General features: G+C 42.2%; 1 protein-coding gene across 2 annotated transcripts in view; it reads right to left on the minus strand.

Moving 5' to 3' along the window:
• TNMD (tenomodulin) overlaps positions 1–11283 on the minus strand; it is a 30241-nt gene that overhangs the window by 3846 nt on the left and 15112 nt on the right. Inside the window, exons 3-6 of one of the 2 annotated variants that reach the window (XM_019521364.1) lie at positions 7944–8084; positions 6429–6530; positions 2054–2207; positions 372–544 (exon numbers count right to left, since the gene is read on the minus strand). In XM_019521364.1, coding sequence (XP_019376909.1) covers positions 372–544; positions 2054–2207; positions 6429–6530; positions 7944–8084 — 570 coding nt within the window. The remainder of the gene's footprint in view (positions 1–371; positions 545–2053; positions 2208–6428; positions 6531–7943; positions 8085–11283) is intronic. The other variant, XM_019521366.1, reaches the window with a different exon arrangement.

Below are 11283 nucleotides of genomic sequence, written 5' to 3' on the forward strand. Positions count from 1 at the left end.
TCTACTCAGGTCCCTTCCGACTCTAGAAACTATGAAACTAAGAAATATGATAGAGGATAGCAACACCTCTATTTTGTTAATGATGAATTATTCCAACTATTATGATCTACTCTGAGCTAACTACGTTTCAGTAGCTAAACAACTGGTATGACAGCTCCACATCAAATTCATTTCATCCTTGTTTATTGGGATTCGTCTTTCAATGAAGTGCTTACTGTTCTCTTAGATAGTTCAGGGCCCTATGTCAGGCAGGGAGGTGAGAGACAGGTTTTCAAACAGGCCATATTATATAGTCTAACATTCTTTCTTTACAAATTCAGCCCCATTGTTAGATACTGACAGTTGCTCAGTAATTATTCCCATGGACTCACATAGTCATTTACAGGAAGATCCTCTTCTGTCAGCTGCCGAGCCTGGCGTTTTGCCCCTGGCCTTGCTGCCTTATCCACATGATGCTTATTCTGTTCCTTGTCCCAGTCTTGTTTGTTCACAAGAATCTGGACATCATCTTCCCCACCATTGTCAAAGTCATGGAATTCAGGAGCTAAAAGCAACAGCTCAAACAATCATTGTAAGCAACTGCTGAGGAAAGATCTTAGGAAGGTAAGCTGTGGATGGTGTGTTCCTCTAAAATAATATGGCTGAGTGCTCCAAGAAACCTGAAAGCAACAATAAACACCACCCAATGTCCTGCGCGCCCCCGCTCCCCCGCAATGTTCCTACATAATACAAACGGGAAAATGAGAAAACATGTCTGGTGTGTTGCTATGATAATGAGCAGGGGAAGAAATTGGTCCTCACTGAGAGCTGGCATTACACAGGTTTAACTAAGTGTAAATGCAGGTCTTAGATTTTACACCCAGGCCCCATTTCTTCATGGTCCCACAATGGTATTAGCCTGCACTGCTACAGATATGCCAATTGTGAAACCTAATGATGGCCAATGGAAAACAGCAAGACAAAAAGGACTTAACTCAGGAACTCAGTAGCCACATTTTTTCTGTTAAGTGCAGCAAGCAGGTGTTTTTTAGGCTCTAAAGACAGTATTAAGTTACTTTGTAATTCGAATGGAAAATGAAATACTAAGAGATAGTAATCTGTGTCAGTGCAGCTGGGTAGACTGGTGTTCTTTGGGTGTGTGCACTGGTGCTGAATGACATGTAGAGGTATAATTTCCATCAATATTGGCCCCTTCTCAAGGGACAACGTGATGTGTGTAAAAGGCTGAATCAACTCATAGTACCCAAATGGTAAAATATGCTACCTGTGAGGTGTTCAGCCAAGTGAAACTTGTTCCAGTGATGTAATGTTTGATGTCATCACAGTGTGGTACAGTCAGGTGGCTTGTGGGTGGAATTTGCTTTAAATTACATGGCAGTGGATATTTTCATGCTGCAGTTTAACTGGACTTGTCAGCAGAACATCTGTCTTTCTGCTTCACCTCCAGACTCTTAAAAGCTATCAGTCCAAGCACAAGTTCCTGTTCTCTTTTTAAATAATGTAATACTATTTTCCAGTATGCTAATACTTTTTCGTCTGAGGCTTTCAAAGAGTTTTAAAAAACGAATTATCATTTTGCAGAAGGGAAACAACCACTGACATGTTAGGTGAGTTGTCTAACATCACATAGTGACAAAGTCTAGATGTTCTGCTTTCCCTTAACCTATTCCAACTGTTTGGCACTGTCCCCTACAAGGAACCAACAAACAAATGCTTTTTTTTTGTTATGTTTGAACCCATTCCACAGAAGGCAGGGTGGTGGAGGGCTGTTAATGAAAGACAGATCGGATTTTTGCAGGCAAAAGGCCTGACAAGCTCTAACAGTGGTTGATTTGTCATGGCTGTAACAAAGGACCTGTCTATATTCATTTATGTGATTTGCAACTCATCTGTGAAAACTTTTTCCATGCCAGGTCTTAGCATGCAAGACTTCAGGAAGGGAAGACAAGTACAGGTTGTTGACTAGACAGTGCTGTTCCTGGAGAGAGGGGTAGGTTAAGGCATTTGCAGCTTGGGGGACATGCTGCAGGAAGGATGAAATGGACTATTTTACCTGTTATCAAAGTTGGGTGGATCCAGTGTATGGTTACATTCTTGCAAATGTCAAAAATTTTGGAGTTCTTTAGGAACTCTTTGTTTTCAATAGGTTTTTCTCCTGGAATCCAGACCATGGATTGCTCAAAGTAGGTTGTTGTAATGACATTTCCCTGAAAAATGAATGTGATTTCAATTTGGCATATTGGATTTTAACCCTCATGCCCCTTCTAAAACTCCTTAGGTTCCCTTGCTTCTGCCTCAACCAGTTAGAGCAGTTCAGAGGTTGCACTGTGCTTTTAAAGCTCTAGAATTTTGTCCACTGTGTTTCATAGGCAAATTTTGACCTTAGGTCTTTTGCTGGTGTAATGCCAACTAATTCCAGTGGAGTTGTTCCTGATTTGAATGAGAGTTAGCAAATTAGTTGCTTTCTGTACTTCCTTTGTTTGTCCAGTACTAGTTTCTCCCCCTACCTCTCCCCTGCAGAATCTCACTTCCAAAGCCTTCTCCTCCTGCCATCTGAAAGAAGTTGCCTCCCTCCACCTCATCACTTCTCCAACTCATTTCAAACTTCAGATTAAAACATCTGCTTTCTTCTTGCTTGTACCTCTTAATTTCTCTCTCCTTCTGTTCCTGATTTTGTGATCAAGTGCTAATTTATTCCTTGCATGATTCCTTTGCAGCTCTGATTTGTGTAATGTACACATCCCCTATATTACATTGCTTGGTAATGTTTTTTGGCATTCAGATTTTATGAAAGATGATATAAAAAGATTATTGGATTGGACTGCACTGAGCAAACTGCAGTGTATATGGAGAACCCTGGTGTGCTACTTCTGCATGTTTGTGGTATCTAAAAAGTAAATTAATGAACAAATATAGAGCTACTTGGAAAACTGATTTTTAAATATTAAATATGTTTTGTGAAGGTGTTTAATTTGTGTAGAATATTTTTTAAATCTTTTGGTTACCACCAAACATTATCTAAATAACTAAAAACTATTTTTTGGCAAAACTCAAAAGAAAACATTCCATTTGACAGTATTTGAGGACTACCTGACTTTTTTTTCCATTAAAATTTCCATTTAACTGAAAAGTCTTGTTATAGAATAAAAAAAAGGTTTCACTTCCTTCAACCAAATTGAGGCCCATGTAATGAATTCTAGTGTACCTCCTGCCTGCTGCCAGCTAATCCAACTCTGAAAAGTGTTCCATGCATTATAAATCTGGAAGCAGTTTCAAACAGCTTTGAGAGAATTTTTTCCTCCTTTCACCTTCCTCCACATCTCTACATGTGCTCAAGGTTCAGTGTAAGCAATATTAAGCAGGTCCAAGGTCCAATATTTGACTATATTATACTACAAAGGCCTGCCTGTGACTTTCCTTTTCCTAATGGAAATGCTTAGCCTTCACTTACAGATATGGAAGTGCTGAGGACACCAGACCTGAAAAACGTGATGTTTTAATGTGCAGCATACTTTTTTTATAATGATTTTAATGGTTATCATTATTGTTGATCATAAAAGAACCTGGCCTTGTTGAAGGAGAAATAAAACTATATATTTCCAATAAAAAAGTTTAAAGCCTCTCTAAACCTTCGTAACATCGGTGATGGATCCTGTGTTGGGTGGCGTGATATTAGAAAAGATGGTCTAGTGCAGGGGTGGGCAATTATTTTGGGCAGAAGGCCGCTTACTGAGTTTTGCAAGCCATCAAGGGCCGCATGACAGGCAGCCAGGGACAGATAAATATTAATTTACTACATTTTTAGGGGCTCCGCAGGCCGGATAGAATGGCCTGGTGAGCCGCATCCAGCCCACAAGTTGCATTTTGTCCACCCCGGTCTAGTGGATGGGGACCTGGGGATACTGGGTTCAGTTCCCTGCTCTACTACACATTTCCTTCAGCACCTGGAGAAAGTCACTTAGGGCATGTCTACATGTGTGCTTTAATGCACATTTACCTATTAAGCAGTAAAACTACTTCACAGTAAGGGTGGCCAGAGCCTGGAATAGGCTTCCCAGAAAGGTGGTGCTCTCACCTTCCCTGGAAATCTTCAAGAGGAGACTGGACAGGCACCTGGCTGGGGTCTTATGACCCCTCCCACCCCCATGGTCCTTCCTGCCCATGGCAGGGGTTCGGACTAGATGATCTGTCTAGGTCCCTTCCGACTCATTGATTCTATGATTCTATTTTACTGTGCATTAAAGCATCATGTAAAAAAACGCTGTGCTTTTTACTTAATGCACATTACAATAGGCTGATGCACATTTAATGTCACTTAAAAAGTGTGCACATTAGTTAATGAGCATTAAGCCAGGCCAATGCACATTTTTTAGTACCTCACAATGGAGGTATTAGATTTAATGTGCATTAACTGTTACTCTCATCAGTGTCTATTTGGAAAACAGCACTTCCCTATAATGCAGGGAGGTTGTGCAGTTAAATGCATGAATGATTGGATATGCTCAACTACTTCTGGGACAGTATCAGTCCTTACACAGCCCTGATTTGGAGTGGACTGCAAACCCAAGCATTGATCCTTGACCATGCTGGTAACATTTGTAATCTGCCATGGCCATTGCTTGTTTTGTCTGCGGAGAAATGCAGTGGCACTGCACACCAGACATGTGTCTCCCTTGGTGATGACTTACCATTAGCTAAGGAATAAGGGTCTGATCTGGCTCCCAGGGTATTGAGAGAGACTGGTTCCTAAAGAAGCAGAGATGAGGACCAGGATGCTGGCTGTGGCAGGGCATCACCTCCAAGGTCAGATTAAGCATGAAAACCTACATCTTCCTGGAAAACTGAACACAATAAAAAATGGATTCTTTATCCATTTTGCATGGTAGGCATGGTGTCCTGTTCGGCACACCTGAATTCTACTGTAAAATTTTTCAGGCCTTGGAGATTTTTCCCCACTGAAAGGGTATTTAGTGGGCTGAGTTTCATGCACAGAGTTTGTGCAGTAATAAAGGGATTCCATTTGGGCTCCAGAAACTGGATTTCTATTTACATGCAGTGTACTTTTGTGCTGCTGCTTGTAGCCATATAGTGCATTGTCTACTCAGAGCTGTTACACAGTCCCAAAGTGCATGGAGTTTTCCAGAAGCTTACTGGCATCATCTTTCAAATTGCATCCCCTGCCCACCCTTCCCCTCCTTCAAACTGTGCCCCCCCATTTGGGCTGGATACAATGTCTTGACCAAAAGAGTCCCTGTCTGTGCCATTTCTTGAGTGTATTGGGAGGACATTCTTCTGATAAGCCTAACTGAGATTTCGGGTTGTACTGTAAATGTATTAACTCCTACTCCATGGCCCTTTTCACTGCACCTTGGGATTTGCAATCTATTTATCTATTTATGGTTCATCCTGAATCCTATTCTGTGTCTAAAGTGGCCTGTAAGTCCCAGTTTTAGTTTTCAGAAATACTAAATGCCCTACAAACAGGAAAGTAAGCATGGGGCACTGATCCATGATTTGGTTGGTGCCGCACTGTCTCACCTTCTCAATGGCTTTCTTCTCCCTCTGTTGCTGCAAACTGTGCATCACCAGCTGCCAAAGGATGATGCAGAAACTTTGGAGAGTGGGGGGGAAGGAAGGCTGTCTGCTCAGCATTTGCATGTGTGCTCTTCCTCTTCAAAAGCCAGGTAGAGTTCTAGTAAAAATGTTGCTAGACCTTATGTCTAAATTTATCTCCTTGGGTTTTGCACCTCCGTTCTCTATCCCGATTAATGTCTTGTTAAAGGTAAAGTCATTTTTTTTATGATGAGAACGCAAAAGCTCTATTAGAGTCTCATGAAACAACCAACAAATCTGTTTCTGAAGCTTTAGAAGGAGGGTCCCTCAGGAATTAGGCTGTGATTTAGAAAAGTACTTCTGTACATGCTTAATTTTAAGCACATGTTGAAGTTCTGCTGGCTTCTGTGAGATTTCTGTCTGTGCTTAAGTGCTTTCCTGAATCACATTTCCTAAATGTGGCTGCTTTTTTAATTCACATATTTTGCATAAGTCCTTTAGAGAGAGCAAGGCAGATCCTTATTGGAAAACTGATTCGATTGATTCTTGGTGTCTGCTAGTCTTGAGCTGTCTTGTGGCCTTTTGACTACAACAGGATTATTGTTCTCAGTCTTTGGTATTGTGCTGAGGGGGATTTTTGTCTGTCTTCTGTCTAATCCAATCTTTGAATTGTTCATTTTTCCAACAAGCCTCTGTAACAAGATACCTTTATAAAACCATCACAGTGCTCATACGTTTTAGTAGCAAATTCATAGGGAAGGATGGAGAAGATGGAGTTCCAGTGAGAATACTAGTCTATTTTCCAGAGAAATTTGTCAAAGTTAGTTTCACATGGAGTAGCTTATGCAGATTTTTATAATATTTTATTTACATACCTCAAGTTCCTGTATCTCGGCCTCTGTAGTTTCAGGTATTACTTTAGTCTGAGTTTTGATGAGGCATTTTTGTAGTCCCACAAAAAAGATGCCAGTTATTCCCTAAAGCAATAACAGCCACATACACACAGACTGTCAAGTGAAGGAAATACAAAAGCTTAAATAGCAGCATAAAAATGTAATTGATTATTCACTCTTTTGTCAGGATTCTGTCCAGCAATGGTTCTAAGAAGTACCAAAGATTTTTTTCTAAGGGATGTTGCAATATGTGGGTTTGGAGAATAGGGCTAGTTACAAATGGCTAAAGGCAGGGATTCATAAAATTCTGTTCCAATCCTCTGGTCCATATAACTGTCACCTGCTCTAGTGGTCATAAGTAAATGCATGCAGACTATAATATGGCCATTATAAATCTATGGGCATCTAGCCTTCAATTTCTGCTAGACTAGCAGATGGAGATTTTACTGTATGTTATTTCTCATGGATATTGTATGTCACTGTCCAAAGTATAATTAGTTTTCCCAGTCTTAGCAAGTGCAGCCACCATAGGGCTTATGGAAGCAACAATCCAGGACTGCTCTTAGGGTTTGATTTTACTGAACACTGAACATTGGATATACAGTAATCCAACAAAGTCCTTAAGTATGTGCTTCATTTTAAGCATCCAAGTAGCCCCAGTGAAATTGAATCCTTCGCCAGTTAGTGAAGAATAATTATGCCTTGGAAAGAATTCACCTGGGGGGAACAATATGATTATGAAGAGGAAGCAGTGGTTAAAGTCCCTGAGAGCTTGCTCTGGCAATGAAAGTAATGGAAGACTTGGATTCTGTTTCTAGCTTTGATCTTCTCTGTGATGTTGGGCAGGTCATTTAAGCCTGTCCCTGCCCCAGTTTCTCCCTCTGTCTAATGGAGTAGTTATATCTACCCCTCAGGGTTATTCATCAGTTATTTCAAAATACATGAGGATAAAGGTCTCTAGATCCCAAATCTTATCCTTGGAGGTCCCCCATCCAATACTGTCTAGCCCAGCCCTGAAGTTTAATACCCAGTGCAGGAGGGCTACAGTACATGGGGAAGCCCATTTGATTTTTCTCATGTCACTGGGACCAGAGCACCAATTACTTTTGCTTATAAGAAACTGGGCCAAAACCACAGGTTACTGAAAGAAACCATCTGATGGTCATACTGTTATAGGGGCGGGCAATTATTTCGGGCAGCGGGCTGCTTACTGAGTTTTGGCAAGCCATTGAGGGCCGCATGACAGGCAGCCAGGGGCAGATAAATATTAATTTACTACATTTTTAGGGGGCCCACGGGCCAGACAGAATGGCTTGGTGGGCCACATCTGGCCCATGGGCCACATTTTGCCCACCCTTGTGTTAGGAAGTAACTTTTTAAGTTATGCTGCATTCAAACTAATGGTACAGAGATAAAAGCACTCCTGTGTTGTGACCCGCCCCTGTGCTTTCTAGTTGTTCAGCTGTAGATGCTTTAGCAAAAAACAATTGTACTTACATTTTTAAAGTCATGTATTTCCAAGATTTCCTCACTGCCATTCCCAGTTCTAAATGACTCGGTTCTAGTTAGAGGCTCTATCTCCATCAAAATAGTCATCTTCTCACCATTGCTAAAGAATGTATGCTCCATGTCATATATCTAGAAGGATGAGTAAATAAATGGAGACTGACAGGTGCACCCCAATTCTTTTAGTTTTTACTGAATAAACAGTAGTTTTACAGTATGCTTCTGTAGTATTCCCTGAAGTAGTTACAATGCTACTAAGCAGTTAATCCAAGGGGCCAGGTCATCTCTGCCTTCTAATGTCTGCTGGTTCTTTAACTGCTTCTTGGCTCATTTGGGGAACAATCCTGCCCTGAGTAGAGACAAAATACCCTGAATTTCCATGTTTACATCCCATTGAGACAGATGTAGGAAACCTAAGACAGAGATTGACCTGACTGGGAGTCTTATTGGAGTCAGCAGTCGAGGATCAGGCCCCCAGTCTATATAAAGAGTATTAGTATCATGCCCCATTGTTCAGATATGGATTTTGAACATCTCAATATTGGTCTTTCCCAATAGCAGATGGTAGGAGGAGGTAGTTTTCAAGCTCTCCAGAGTTACACCATAATTGGAAGAGTAGAACATACTTGGGACCATCTAGTCGGTATCCAGATGCTGACAGTGTCTGGTACCAGCAGCTTCAAACCTAGGTGCAAGAAGCCCCAAGGTGAATAGTTATGGAGTAGCCTGCTCATAGGGGAAGTTTCTCACTGGGTCTTCTAGTTGGCAGGTAGCTCATGCCCTGAAGTTTGAGGAGTTTCTCTTTCTCTCTTTTTAATGTGTTAAAGTTTGTTTCATGCCACTGTGGATATTTCCATTCCCCCGCTCCACGCATAATATTTTGTTGAGAATACTGTTAAGCTCTTGGCCCCAGTAATATCTTGTGGCAGTGAGTTCTGTAGGTCAACTGTGCAATGCATGAGAGAGTTCCTTGCTGCTTGTGTTTTTAAATATTGTGTCTTTTACTTTGAAAGGTTCCCTGTTTAACAAAGGAGCTCAGTATTTACCCCCTTTTTTCCCTTGGGAGCAGCCCTAGAATGTACTTCTTTCTTTGTTCTAACCCATCCTTGATTGCAAAGCTTGCTTCAAGGCTTCATTTTTCCCTTGTGTCCCCCAGAAGACAGGCTGTGCCAGGAAGGTGAAAGCAGGTTCAGGAAAAGAAAAATTAGTGTGCATGTGGTGAGGGAGTAAGGAACAATTGTTGTTATTGTCTTTGTCTCTGTACAGTTAATGCTACCCACGTATTTTATTTAGTGAAATGTCTGCAGATTTAAATAAAGTAATGCCAGAGCAATAGTGTTTTTTTCATATTTAATGCTCAAATGAGTGTTTAATCCCTCAGGTCCCCACTAGGGGCCTCTCCATGCATTCTGGAACTCTGTCTGTGCATACCGCGCCTTTTCTAAGGGTGGATTGCAGTGAAGTAGGCTGGTCAAAAGCTAGTACAGACTAAAGTCTTCTTTGTGCTGTGCTGAGATACTCCATTCCAAGCTGACATAGGGGTGCTAAGTCTGGGAGTTAGATAACTCCTTCCTCCCTTTAATGCAAGTGCTCTGGCTCTCAAGGGCAGGGGTGAGATGACTCAGGAAACTGGCCAGCCCAGGCCCTGTGTTCCTAAGGGGAATCCAATCCATCCCTGAAGCAGGGGATGTAGTGGAAGCCCAACATTTTGGGCCACCCCTGCCTCAAGGTCCTGTGTTGTGCAGATTGCTGTGAGTAGCTCTAACAAGAATTCCACTGTACCCCTGCCCTCGGGAGCCTGTGATGCCTCCTTTTTTCCCTCCAAAAGAGCCATACAATTGCGCTCCAGTTATCCACATGGTTGGCATGTAATCAGGCCCTTGACAGTCTAGACCTTTGTACTTGCAGTGCATACAATAAAGATACTAAATCAGCTTTTTTTCTATGCAGTTTTTATTTTAGCATTTCAGTGCATTTAACCCTATGGATCCTTTGCTTGGTTATTTGATTCTGTTGGATTTTGGGATTGCAGTAGCAGTTGAAGGAATTTGCCTGTAGTTATTAATTTATATTCAGGGCGAAAGATTCGTTTTCCTAAAACAGAACCTGAAAACTCAGGGTTGGCTTAGAATCAATACAGTATATTGTAATAAAATAACCTCTGCTAGGAAGGGTTCCACTGCAGCGGGTGCAGAAACAGGAGCTCTGACTGCTGATGGATGTTTTTCTGCCACCAAGTCTGCTGATAGAAGCAAACCCATAGCTACATTCATTGCAACAGCAAACTGTTACATAGCAGGGAAGGCCTCAGAGTGAGGTATGTGCAGGTTGGCAGGGAGGGAGTTAATCTATTTTACATTGGTTGTTGACTACACCTAAGTGTGGGCGCTTGTATTGGGAGGAGCAGGGCTGGGCCAGGCTAGATGTATGGATGTATTCAGTCCTCTCCCTGCTTCCCTCCGTTAGCCCTAGTAATGGAAGGCTGCATTCTCCAAAGTGTGGGGTGCAGCACCCTGAGGGATACTTGGTTGGCTCTGTATGAGGTGCTGAGGGCTGGAGTGGCAGGATCTCTAGGAGCAAGTATGCAGCTGACAGCATGCTTCCTCCTTCCTTTCTCCTTAGAAGGTGCTTGAAATTTGCCTGAAGCCAGTCTCCTTGTGCACCACAGCTTTGGCTGAGGAAGCTCTCACTTTGCTTGTGTTTGGCCTTTCAAGGGCTGGGCTCTCCTTTTCAATTTGTTTCAGCTCAGAGGGGTTTAAACTCCACCTAAGCTTGCAGCACCATTGCCAGCTGCTGTTGATTTGTCTGTCCAGCCTGGAGGAAGACAAGGAGACTTTATAAGGAAAGGAATCCTAGGCAAGATGGTCCCTGCAGTGATCCAGTGGCTGAAGTTGCCTACTGGGTAACAGAATACACGATTTTTTAAAAATTGGAGCCAGCACTGCAAGTGAAGCCTTTGAAGAATGCACTGTTTGACCTGAGCAGTTAACTGCCACATAAGGCTTTGCTGGTGTTTCCATTAGGCAGAGAAATTGTTGCTGAAGCAAGTGTTCTTTGGTGCTGTCCTGTTTATTCATCAGAAACCAGAGGACCCTGTTTCCCTGGGCATGGTAGGATCAAACAGGGGCAGTTTCCTTTGCTCACACTGTCCAGCCTGCCTTTCCAAGAAATGCGCCCCCCCCCCGCAGGGATTTTCCGAAAACTCTTTCTTTTGATATTTGCAGCTTTCTCCTTCTCATGCAGACCACAGTACCAATTACTTAGCTCCTTTGCATTTCCAACCAGGTTCAAGGAAACCCCTCATACCTCCACAGCTGCTAAGGTTTCCCTG

This window comes from Gavialis gangeticus, unplaced genomic scaffold, assembly GCF_001723915.1.
Source record: "Gavialis gangeticus isolate Ggan-Ray unplaced genomic scaffold, GavGan_comp1, whole genome shotgun sequence".
NCBI lineage: Eukaryota > Metazoa > Chordata > Crocodylia > Gavialidae > Gavialis > Gavialis gangeticus.